We start from the raw sequence: 12,812 nt of genomic DNA, 5'->3' as shown, positions 1-12,812 counted from the left end.
GGTTGAGCTATAGGTGCCGAGCCAATTATTTTTAAAAGTCTTTCAAACATAAGACATTACTTTAGTCCACTGGTTCTGTAAGTGTGGTCCCTGAACCAATAACATCAGCCATCACCTGGTAACTTTATAGAAATGCAAATTCTAGGATCCCCCTGACCTAGTGAATCAGAAACTGAGCAATCTTTGTTTTAACAAACTCTATGAGTAATTATGCTGTATAGTGAAGTTTCAGAAACACTTTTAAGAATAAAATTCTAAGAGAGATATAAAGAAAACTGAAGTGAAGGAAGAAAAACAATGTAAAATTTCTCTCCTGAAAAGCTTATTCATGTACTTGTCTGTTAAATGGATAGTGATAGATATTAAATCACTATATTTTAATTACAGTGGATATGTTTAAAAGCAAGGAGTTTTAAATTGTTAAGAATTGACGGTATCATGAAACTTATATCCTTTTTTTTGAGACAGAGTCTGACTCTGTCACCCTGGGTATAGTGCCATGGCATCATCATTGCTCAGAGCAGCCTCAATCTCTTGAGCTCAACCAATCTTCCTGCCTCAGCTTCCTGAGTAGCTGAGACTAGAGGCACCTGCCACAACACCTAGCTAATTTCTTCTATTTTTAGTAGAGATGCGGTTTCACTCTTATTCTAGTCTCAAACTCCTGAGTTCAAGTAATCCACCCACTTCAGCCTCTCAGAGCATTGAGATTACAGGTGTGAGCCACTGTGTCCAGCCCTTTACATTTTTTTAAACTTAAAAATTTTTAAACATCAAGTTAAAAAATGTGTGGAGTATATGTAAGTATATAAATATTTTCTGGGATGCATAAATTAAAAAATTGGATGATCACTAGTCTAAAACAGAAGTTCTAAAACTGTAGTTGTTGGACTAGTAATTGGAATCACCTGTAAGCTTATTATAAATGCATATCTTTGGGTCTCACTCAAACATACTATTGTTTCACAAGCTCTCCAGATGGCTTTTATCCACACTGAAGTTTGAGAGTCACTGCTCTAAATAGTATTTTTAAAAATTTAGTGTGTCAAAAATCAAGAAAAAATCTGGATAACCCATTTTTCTACCTGTTTTTCTATTTCACTGTTAACTCTAGCCTCTAAATAGTACTCTTTTTTTATGCAATATAAGTACAAATAAAATAAAGGGATACAATGATAAAAATTAACACTGCATATTCATTGGTTGTTGAGTTAGATTAAAAAAAAATTAACACTGTATGACTAAGAAACTTAATATTTTAAGGTAGCTTTAGTATGGCGGTTGTGGAAGACTTAGAAACTTACCCTCTTTAGCCAAATATAACTCCTTAAATTTTGCTCTCTTTTGATTAAACTCTTGCTCAAGCTGCTGCTGTGCCCGTAAAAATTCTGCGTTAATTTTTTCCAATTCTGCTACCCGTTGCTGAAGAGAAACTGGAAAAAAAACACTAGTTAATAAGTTACCACCTTTATCTATAAATCACAAGAATAAATTAGTATTCCAGCTATACACTACTATACATGAAACAAGTAGTCAAGCTTCTTCCAAAGATCCACTATAATCTAGGAAATCCTAATTTTGAAAAAAGACACTTCTGTTAGTCTGAATACACAAAATATGAATGAGTCACATAAAGTGAAAGAGCATATTATATACACAGAAAATCAAAGCCAATTAAAAAAAAATCTTTCTAATGTTCCTTTGTACAAATATCACAATTTACTTTTGGACTGTTAAATATTGGACCTATTTATCCTACAAATGAACCCACTGCCAATCTTACTATTTCCTGCTTCTCTCAAGTGTTATAAGCAAACTCTAATAGGCTCCCTGAATAGGGTAGTCATACCAGACTCAACTATTGTTCTAGTTTCAAAATGATCTGTTACCATTAGACTGAAATCATAATCAAAACCCACTCCCATATACTGGATACAGAACTACACATTCTGTATGAATGTTCAATTACTAGGAAATTACCTGACTTTCAGATTAATGTTGATCATGGTATGGTAGAGACTAGGACACATTTTTTACTTTTCAGGTTCTATAATATTGCCACAGATGATTAAATGACTGCCTTTCCAGACTAAGCCCTAGGGCTCCTTTGGTTGAAGCCTAGGGTAAGAGGTCCAGTTATCCAAATCTTCGACTTCCTCCTTTGCTGCAACAGCATCCCAGCCTTAAAGGTATGACCATAATCCTTTCAGGGGATATCTATGCGTACAAATCAGCCACTGTCTAGTTACCTAGGCCAGCAGAGATCCCATTTCCCTACTGCAAGAGACTCCTGACACTGATGATTTGCCTACTATTTTTTTTTTTTACAGCGTTTGGCCGGGGCTGGGTTTGAACCCACCACCTCCAGCATAAAGGGCCTGCACCCTACTCCTTTGAGCCACAGGTGCTGCCCAATTTGCCTACAATTTTAGCCAAGATCTATGATATATTTATTCGAAGGTCAACCCCTCCCCCAACCTATCATTCAATTTAATTGAGAGCTGATTTTATAATGCATAGAAAAGACTAGAAAAAATGTACCAATGATTTATCTCTGAGTAACAGATTTATGGCTCATTAATTTCTTCCACATGCTTTTAGAAGTTCTCTACAGTGAGGACATATACTCCTTTGACAATAAATAATGAACTAAAACCAATATAGATAGTCCCTGACTTATAATGGTTCAACTTAGGAACCATGATTCTGTTTTTCACTTTCAATATTCAATAAATTACATGAGATACTCAACACTTTATTATAAAACAGGCCAGATGTTAGATGATTTCACTCAGCTCTTGACTCACATTTAAGGTAGGCTGGGCTAAACTACATTAGGTGTGTTAAATTCATTTTAAGTATTTGTATTTGTTCACTCCTACAACATCTCTAGTCTAGGTCACTACAAATTTAACAGTTATCACTAAAATTGATGACAAAAAATGACTTCTGCTATAAGTTCCACATCATCAAAGATAAGAAGTCATTTTGCGGAACAAACATCAAAGCAATGATATCTTGTCATCTGAAGGCTTGACAAGTCCCCTGATAACCATGAGAAAAAGAAGGATGAGGAATCCATTAGAAAGGGAAAATGTGCAATTATCTCATATTTACCATTTGAAATCATGAAGAAAAATTTTTCCCTATTTATTTTTATTTATTTCTGCTGGTATTTTTATTGCTAACTCCCAACTGTTAAATAAATTAAACAACTTTCCCACTCAACACCTGAATATTACCAGTAGCTACCAATTAGTACTGAGGCAGAAAAAAGTTCTGGGCAATCGAGAATGGAGAAAAAACAAGATCCCTCTGTTCTTAGTTTTCCCTAACAACTGTGCCCCCACCAGACCCCTACCAAAATGTATATATTCACACAGATATTATTATACTTACATTTAGGAATTGAGGCTAATGAATTCACAAAAACAAAAATGCAGCCTTTTAAAGCTGTAGCCAAGAATAAATGTGTTTCCATTAATTTTCACCCCACCATGGTTCTGAACCACAGTTCAAATCCAGTCTATACCCGCAAATCTGACTGGCTCTCTCCAGGCTTCAGGAAAGTTTTTGATCCCAGGGATCCTGATCCCTCTGATGGTGTACAGAGTCACTTACTCATTCTCTTTTTTAAAACAAACAAAAAAAAAAATTATGTGCTTTTCTGGGGAAAATGGCTAAAAAAAGAAAAAAGGTAATAATCCACTTCAAGTACTTCTAATTTTGCAATGCTATGCTACAAAAGGGCCAAAATAACATTTTACAAAATGGCTTTACTGCTTCATCTAGAAACTCAATTCACTCTGGGTAAGACAACAGAAACATTTACAAATAGGCATATCCTAAGTATATTAGCAACCAACCACAAATCAGAGTGAAAATAGCTCTCATCTCTCAAAATGCTGTATTATTTTTCTAATACAGTTCACAATAATTAGTTAATACTTCTATAAAAAGTACTTAGTGTAGCATACAGAAAAATACTGATAAATGTCAGTTATTATTACACTGAAGTATTTTTAATGAATAAAGAAAAAAAAAAGCAGAGTGATCAAGTGACTTTGTATGTAGCCAGAAAAGACCAGAAATCACTTCTAACCTCATGATTCTGACTCAGTTCCAAGCTTAGACTTCCAGCTCATACCCTTCCCTATTACCATGTACACTGATAGTATCATGGACAAATTAGTGTTAATACTAGCCTTCAACAACACTGAGCCTTCTAAAATATGGCAGCTGAGAGTATGAGTATGCCAGTCTTCATTAACCATTCCACACACTGCATATTTGTTACCTTCATTTGAGTAATAAGAAAAAGGGGGAAACTAATAACAGCTACATTTTTTCTATTTTTAGTAGAGACCAGGGTCTTACTCTTGCTTAGGCTGGTCTTCAACTCCTGAGCTCAAGCAATCCACCCATCTCAGCATCCCAGAGTGCTAGGATTACAGGGATGAGACACCTCGCCTAAGCTACAACAGCTTTTAATACTTGACATTCAAAAGAAAAAAATTATATGACATCACTTATTAAAAATATCTGACTTAAAGCCAGGAGTTCAAGACAAGCCTGAGCAAGAGTGAGACCCCTTCTCTAAAAATAGCTGGGCTAGGCATTGTGGTGGACTTCGTGGCAGGCATAGTCCCAGCTAATTAGGAGGCAGAAGCAAGAGGACTGCTTGAGTCCAAAAGTTTGAGAAAGCTGTGAGCTATGACACCACAGCACTCTACTGAGGGCGACAAAGTGAGACTCTGTCTCATATTTAAAAAAAAAAAAAAAAAAACTTACTTAACCACCAAAACACAAAGAAAGGAAAACAAAAAAAAAGGTAAATAAATGGAGGAAAGACCCAGTAATTCTTAAATAGATCTTCTCGAATTTTGGTAAAAATAAGAAAACATGCAATAACTTAACATACTCTTTTAAGTCTCAAGCTATGTCCTACTACATTTCTCTAACAAGGAAAATATCATACTAAATCTAATAAGACATAATGGAAGAAGCAATAAAAGCAGTCTAGGTTAAATTTTACTACATCCAAAATCTTTTTTTTTTTTTTTTTTTGAGACAGAATCTCTCTCTGCTGCCCTGGGTAGAGTACCCTGGCATCACCCTTGTTCACAGCAACCTCAAACTCCAGAGCTCAAGCAATTCTCTTGCCTTAGCCTCCCAAGCAACTGGGACTACAGGTACCTGCCACAACGCCCAGCTATTTTTAGAGGCAGGGTCTTGCTTCAGTTCAGGTTGGTCTCAAACTCATGAGCTCAGGTGATCTGCTCACCTCGGCCTCCCAGAGTGCTGGGATTACAGGCATGAGTCACCACGCCCGGCCCCAAAATCTTTTTGTTTAATGATGTTCACGATCCAACAAAATTCCAATTTCAAGCAACATACAACAGAACATAACTGCAATGGGAGAAAACAATATGACAATTCCTAAAACTCAGAAGTCTTAATTTGTGTATCATGGGATTTTAAAATGAAACTATTAAGTGTAGTAGGTACATCTATTCAATAAAATGATACCAAGGCATAAAAAGTACATTAAGTAAAAATAATAAAGTACAAAATTATATGCAGCACAATATGATCTATGCAAAAAATACATTTAAAAAGACTGGAAAGAATATGCCAACTGGAAAGGATAAATTATGTTGATTAGATTTAAATTAAAAGCTAATGAAATGCTTTATCTTTGTGTCTTAATAATTATGATTTTACCTTATTTCTCCATATAAGTCTCTTTACTCATAAAAAAGTGTACATAGTTTATGTACACTTAAAATATTTTAACATACAAAATAATTATTTTCAACTATAATTAGATTTTCCCAGAATGAAAAATTTGCTGAAATAAATTTCTAAATAAACCATAATCTCTTTTTCTATTTTAGAAGTGGCCTTCCACCTAGCAAGCTACCTCATGTCCTCTAAAAGTTATCACCTTCAGCCCTCTCTAGGAATTACTAAAAGTGATTCTGATTTGCTGTAAATCTACCCACTGTTTTATACTTTGCTTGGGCTCATATCTCAAAACAGTTGTGTACCACATTAAGGATGTTTCAGTCAACAAGGAACCACACATGTTGGCTCCATAAGGCTGTAATGGAGTCAGAAAAAACCACCTAGTGACTTCGTAGCCATCATGTCATACAGCATTAATCACATTTGTGATGATGACGGTGTAAACCAGCGGTTCTCAACCTGTGGGTCGCAACGCCTCTGGGGGTCAAACAACCCTTTCACAGGGGTCACCTAAATACATCCTGCACATCAGATATTTACATTACAATTCATAACAGTAGCAAAATTACAGTTATGAAGTAGCAACGAAAATAACTTTATGATTGGGGGTCATCACAACATGAGGAACTGTATTAAAGGGTCACAGCATTGGGAAGGTTGAGAACCACTGCAAATCCTATAAAAAGTATGGCACATACATTATGTTCAGTACATAATATTTGATAGCAATAATAAACAACTATATTACTGGCTTATGTATTTACTATATTATACTTTTTCAATATAATGCATGCCTTTTACTTTTGAAAAAATAGTTACTTGTAGAACAGCCTCAGACAGGTCCTTCAGGAGGTATTCCAGAAGGTGGCATTGTTATCCTAGGAGATGATAGCTCCATGCATGTTATAGCCCCTGAAGGCATTCCAGAAGGACAAAATGTGAAGGTGGAAAACAGTGGTATTGATGACCCTGACTCCGTAAGCCCAAGCTAATGTGTGTTTCTTAGTTTTTAACAAATAAGTTTAAAAAATTAAAAAGAAAATTAAATAAAAAAAGTTTTAAGAAAAATATTTTAATATAGCTAACTGTATTGTTTGTGTTTTACACTAATATTATTACAAGAGTCAAAGTTTTAAAAAATCAAAAGGTATATAAAAGAAAACAGTTACAGTACGCTAAGATTACTTTATTGAAGAAAGGTAAGAGGATCTCTTGAGCCCAAAAGTTTGAGGTAGCTGTAAGCTATGACACCAGAGCAGCCACAGAGTAAGACTATGTCCCAAAAAATAAAATAAAAATAAAGAGAGGGTTTTTCTGTTTTTGTTTTTCTGAAAAAAGAGTCTCACTCTGTTACCCAGGCTTTGAGTGCCATGGTGTGTTAGCCTACCTCAAAGCAACCTCAAACTCCTGGGTTCAATCAATCCTCCTGCCTTAGCCTCCCAAATAGCTGGGACTAACAGGGTCTGCTACAACACCAAGTTAATTTTTCTATTTTTCTTCCTGCCTTCCTCTCCCAGCCTATTATGATTACAGGCAGAATCCACCACCCTGGCCAACTTTTTTTCTTTTAAAAGACACTCTTCCCCCTCTTTTTAAAGACATAGGGTCTTGCTGTCACCCAGACTGGAGTACATTGGTAAGTGAGATCAAAACTCACTGCAGCCTTGAACTCCTGGGATCAAGTGATCTTCTCACCTCACACTCCCAGGCTGCTGAGGCTACAAGCACATGCTGCCATAACCAGCTAATTTTTTAAGAAAATGTTTGTAGCCTGACTGGGAGAGGGAAGAGGAGAGGAGATGGCAAGGATGGCAATGGAAAAATGAAAGGGCAGAAGATTATTTTGTTATTTACATCCTCCCAAGGGTTTAATTATCAAAATTAATAGCTTCTAGGCATCTGAATTTTCTGGCTCTAATTTTTAGTATTCTATTAGCTGAATATGAATAATCATAGAATCACAGTGGTTTTTTAGAGATTTATTCTAGTCCAGTGTATTTCAAATTGACTCACAATCCATTAGAGAATTATTAAATCAATTTAGTGATTAACAAGCTGCCTTTTAAAAATACTAAGAAAACATTAGCACTTTTAATATAGGTACAAGTTGTTTCATGAAATCTCTATTTCAGATGTTCATATATTTACACTGGTTTATAAGGAAAAATGTTTCTTATTGTAGATAGAGGTCAAAATAGTTTGAAAGCCACCAATTCCTAATTCATGCAGGAATCCATTCTTACAATATCACAGACAAGTGATCATGTGGCTTCCACATGAACATAAATCTGATGATTGAGTTCACTGCCTTACAGGACAGCCAATTCCACTGTTCAGTTTTACATTATCCTTCTCCGTTTTCCTTGGATAACTGATCATCTTAAACTATTAGAAATATCTGCTGTTAGTAAATGATCCTAAATCTGCTTCCTTTAGAGATTTTAGTTCTGCCCTCTAGAATGAGAGGAAAACTTCTAATATCTGACATTTCATATCCACTCTCTTTTGTTCTACAGATAAATACCTCCTAACCCTTCAATAATTTAAATGCTTCATTTATCTCAGCTGTTTTCTCATAATAAAGTCAGTCAAAATTCTACACAAAGACACTCTGATCTAAATACAATATCAGCCTACAGTCTAGGACAGTGGTTCTCAATCTGTGGGTCACGACCCCCTTGGGGGTCGAATAACCCTTTCACAGGGGTCATCTAAATACATCCCGCATATCAGATATTTACATTATGATTCATAACAGTAGCAAAACTACAGTTATGAAGTAGCGTGGCACTAGGAAGGTTGAGAACCACTGGTCTAGGAGAAACATTATCTCCCTTCTTTTTTTTTTGAGACAGGTGAGTCTCAAGATGTCACCCTGGGTAGAATGCCATGGCATCACAGATCACAGCTCTCAGCACCTTCCAACTCTCAGACTTAAGCGATTCTCTTGCCTCTGCCTCCCAAGTAACTGGGACTACAGTTGCCCGCCACAACACCCAGCTATTTTTTGGTTGGAGTTGTCCTTATTGCTTAGCAGACCCGGGCCAGGTTCAAACCGGCCACCCTAGGTGTATGTGGCTTGCACTCTTGCCGACTGAGCTACAGGCACCGCCATTAACTCCCTTCTTCAGGGGACTATACTCGTCTTCGTAATGTACCACAAATTTACCCTACTTTTTTTGGCCACAATCCCACATTGTTATTGTTAGCCCCAAAGACTGTTAATCTAACTTCCTAAAAAGAGAAAACACTAGCTGGTTGTGGTGGCAGGTGCCTGTATTCCCAGCTACTCGGGAGGCTGAGGCAGGAGAATTGCTTGATCCCAAGAGTTTGAGGTTGCTCTTAGCTAAGATGCTACAGCACTCTACCCAGGGTGAAAGAGTGAGACTCTGTCTCAAAAAAATAAAGACATAAAAATAAAAAACGAGCAAGGCATCATGACATGCACCTGTAATTCCAGCTACTCAGGAGGCTGAGGCAGGGGGATCACTTGAACCCAGGATTTGAGGCTGCTGTGAGCTATGACGACTCTACCCAGGTGATAGTGAGATTCTGTCCCCAAAAAAAAAAAAAAAAAAAGGTTCTCTCTGCCCTAAACCAGGCACACTTTTAGCCATGGTGTATGTTGTTATTTTTTTTTTCCACAAAGTTATTGTGTAGGACTAAAGATAGGACCCTTTGGCACATCACCTAAAATATTGGTAGAGGTTAATATTAGACTGTTCTATTAGTTACATATTCATTCCAACTATCCTTAGTATCAAATCAGTTTTTTGTATTATTTATGATTTCATTAACAGCGTAGTCAAAGGCCTTATTAAAATTCAAAGATAAGCTATCTACAGTTTTGGATTCAGAGAAACTTGTGCCTTGAACCAAACCGAAACTTTCATTATATGAATTAGGGCAAATTGTTTAACCTTTCCAATTTTCATTATTAAAGTGATTAAGACCCATTTTGCAGAGTATCATATGTTGTAAGAATTAGACAGCTTAGTATAAAAAGAGCTCACTTAAAATAGATACTCAAATGCACTCGGCACCCATAGCTCAGTGAGTAGGGTGCTGGCCACATATACCAAGGCTGTCGGGTTCGGGACTGGCCCGGGACTGCTAAACAACAATGACAATTGCAACCAAAAAATAGCCGGGTGTTGTGGCAGGTGCCTGTAGTCCCAGTTACTTGGGAGGTTGAGGCAAGAGAATCACTTAAACCCAAGAGTTGGAGGTTGCTGTGAGCTGTGATACCACAGCACTCTACCAAGGGTGACATGGTGAGACTCTGTCTCAAAAAAAAAAAAAAGGTACTCAAATGATAGATACTATTAACAGTTTCAGGATGTGATAGTTTCAAGTTCATAATTCTGCTGGAAAAAGTTAAGATGTTCATTTGGTCCAACTTGTTTCAGAAATATTTTCTAGTGATAACTAAATCAACTGATTTTCTAAAATGTTAAGCCATTTGTTTAATGGTCTATTTTTTAAATGTTCTTAAAATTGTATTCAAGCAAAGTTATAAATTAAAACAAGCAGGTAAACAAAACTTTGAAAATAAAGGCAAAAAAATGAATACAGAAGAGAAATAGTATGAACAAAAGAAAGGGGATTTCTGGTAGTATAATGGGAAAAGGTTAGAAGGGAAATAAAAGCAAAGGATAACAGTCAATTGGCCCAAGAAAGGGCAGAAGTGAAAAGGAAAAGGATAGGACAGCAAGGAAGAGGGGCTATAACCAGGGCACATAGGCATGTATTTTGGGATCTGAATGGATGTGACTGTTCAACAGATTGACAATGCAGTATATACATTCCAGAGTCTATTACTATATCTTTACATTTTAGAACTGTTCCACCATGTATTCCCAAATGGAACAGTGACAATGAGAACCATGAAAAAAGTCTCACATGGTTGCCAACTAAGGATTACTTAACAAGCAACTATACAGGTGAAATAAAGTACAGATTTTTTTTAATACAGCATAGTGGCTCATCCCTCTAATGCTAGCACATTGGGAGGCTGAGGCAGGAGGACTGCTTGAGGCTACAAGTTCCAGACCAGCCAGACCTTATCTCTACAAAAAATAAAAGATTAGGCTTGGTTTAGGGCACCAGCTACATACACCAGGGCTGGTGGGTTTGAACCTGACTCAGGCCTGTCAAACAATGACAACTTCAACAACAATGAAAAAATAGCCGGGTGTTGTGATGGGTACCTGTAGTCCCAGCTACTTGGGAGGTTGAAGCAAAAGAACCGCTTGAAGAGTTTGAGGTTTTTGTGAGCTGTGATGCCACATCACTCTACCTAGGGTGACATAATGAGACTCTGTCTCAAAAAAAAAAAAAGAAAAGAAAAATTAGCCAGGCCTGGTGGCATGTCCCCCATAGTTCCAGCTACTTAGAGGCTGAAGCAAAAGGATTCCTTCAGCCCAAGAGTTTGAAGTTGCAGTGAGCTACAATGAAGCTACTGCACACTAGCTAAGGCAACAGAAACCTTGCCTAAAAAAAATGCTGGGCATGGTGGGTGGTTCATGCCTGTAATCCTAACACTCTGGGAGGATGAGGCAGGCGAATCATCTGAGCTCTTCGGTTCGAGACCAGCCTGAGCAAGAGCAAGATGAGTCTCTAAAAAAAGTAGTCAGGCACTATGGCAGATGCCTGTAATCCCAGCTACTCAAGGAGGCTGAGGCAAGAGAATCACTTGAGCCCAAGAGTCTGCGGTTGCTGTGACACTCTACTGAGGGTGACAAAGAAAGACTTCATCTCAAAACAACAATAACAACAAAAGTACTGTTACTGGAAAAGAAACCATACTCAGTAAAATAATTTAAGGAGGTTTATTCTGAGCCAAATTTGAGGATCTGAAGCCTCAGCCAAGAAGCCTTCAGCATGTAGACTTGAGGTGGTGGGGTTACAGCTTGGTTTTATACATTTTAGGGAGACAGGAATTAGAGGTGAGGTCAGAAATCAATATGTGGGAAACACACATTGGTTTGGCCAAAAAGGTGGGACATCTGGAAGCGGGAGCTTACAGGTTCTAGGAGAGTTTAAAGATTCTTTAGCTGACAATTGGCTGAAAATCAGGCTCTGTCTAAAAGACCAGGAGTCAGGGAAAAGAAATGCTTAAGAGACAAAGTACCAGACAGACTCAAGTGGCTTGTTATGTATGTTGAGGACCTGCAGGTAGGTTTATACATAGCCTTAGTCACAAAGTACATCTCTAAGAAGGGGAGGGGACATGATGAGGCATGTCCAAACTCCTTTCTCGTGGCTAGCAACTCAGTTTTGGGGATCCTCTTGGCCAAGAGGGGGTCCAGTCAGTCAGTCACTGGGGGAGGGGGACCCTTAAGATTTTATTTTAGTTCACAATACAGTTCAACTGCCATTACCTGAATTTTGCCAGGTAACTTTCAAATCATCTTAATTTCTGATTCACATTTAGTTCAAGTATTATAATTGTCAAAAGGCTGGTGTTCAACAGCTGAAGTTAAGTATGCATGGATAAAAATGGGGTTACTATTTAATTTGTACAAACTGGTGTTATTCTACTTCTCTAGTATTTCAAATACTATATAATGCCAAGCCAGATGAAAAAACATGAATACCACTGGACTTAACAGCAGATATATTTTCTAACTATTTGAGTATTTAAATATTTTAGTTCCCAACTAACAGGACAAAGACACCTATTCAAAACTTAAGGATCAGGCTTACTTAAGGAAACAAGCCAAAAGAATTCAGTTTCTTGCTTCGACTCCACTAGTGTTCATAAGAGAACTGTATCATGCCACTTTAAGACCTGGCTTGGGACTCTTTGAATTAATTCACCATCACTGAACTTAAACTTAAGCCATACTTTTGACCTTGAATTTCAGCACTTAAAATTAAGTTAATTACATGTTTACAACAAGAAAATCATCTAAGACATTGTTAATATACTCATCTGTATGACAATTACCTTGGATAAAATGTTAATAGAAAAGGTACAGTAATTTAAATAACTGTTAAGTTCTTTACTATTCATTTTTAACTTAAAAAAAATTACAATACACTGTTTTTTTTGTTTGGTT

General features: G+C 36.9%; 1 protein-coding gene across 1 annotated transcript in view; it reads right to left on the bottom strand.

The window, feature by feature from the left end:
- Nucleotides 1–12,812, bottom strand: part of RABEP1 (rabaptin, RAB GTPase binding effector protein 1) — a 110,111-nt gene that overhangs the window by 77,345 nt on the left and 19,954 nt on the right. The window contains exon 2 of the mRNA XM_012805947.2: nucleotides 1,305–1,433. Coding sequence (XP_012661401.2) covers nucleotides 1,305–1,433 — 129 coding nt within the window. The remainder of the gene's footprint in view (nucleotides 1–1,304; nucleotides 1,434–12,812) is intronic.

This window comes from Otolemur garnettii, unplaced genomic scaffold, assembly GCF_000181295.1.
Source record: "Otolemur garnettii isolate 467f Iridium unplaced genomic scaffold, OtoGar3 scaffold00046, whole genome shotgun sequence".
Classification (NCBI taxonomy): domain Eukaryota; kingdom Metazoa; phylum Chordata; class Mammalia; order Primates; family Galagidae; genus Otolemur; species Otolemur garnettii.
This window is presented reverse-complemented; position numbering and strand designations above follow the sequence as displayed.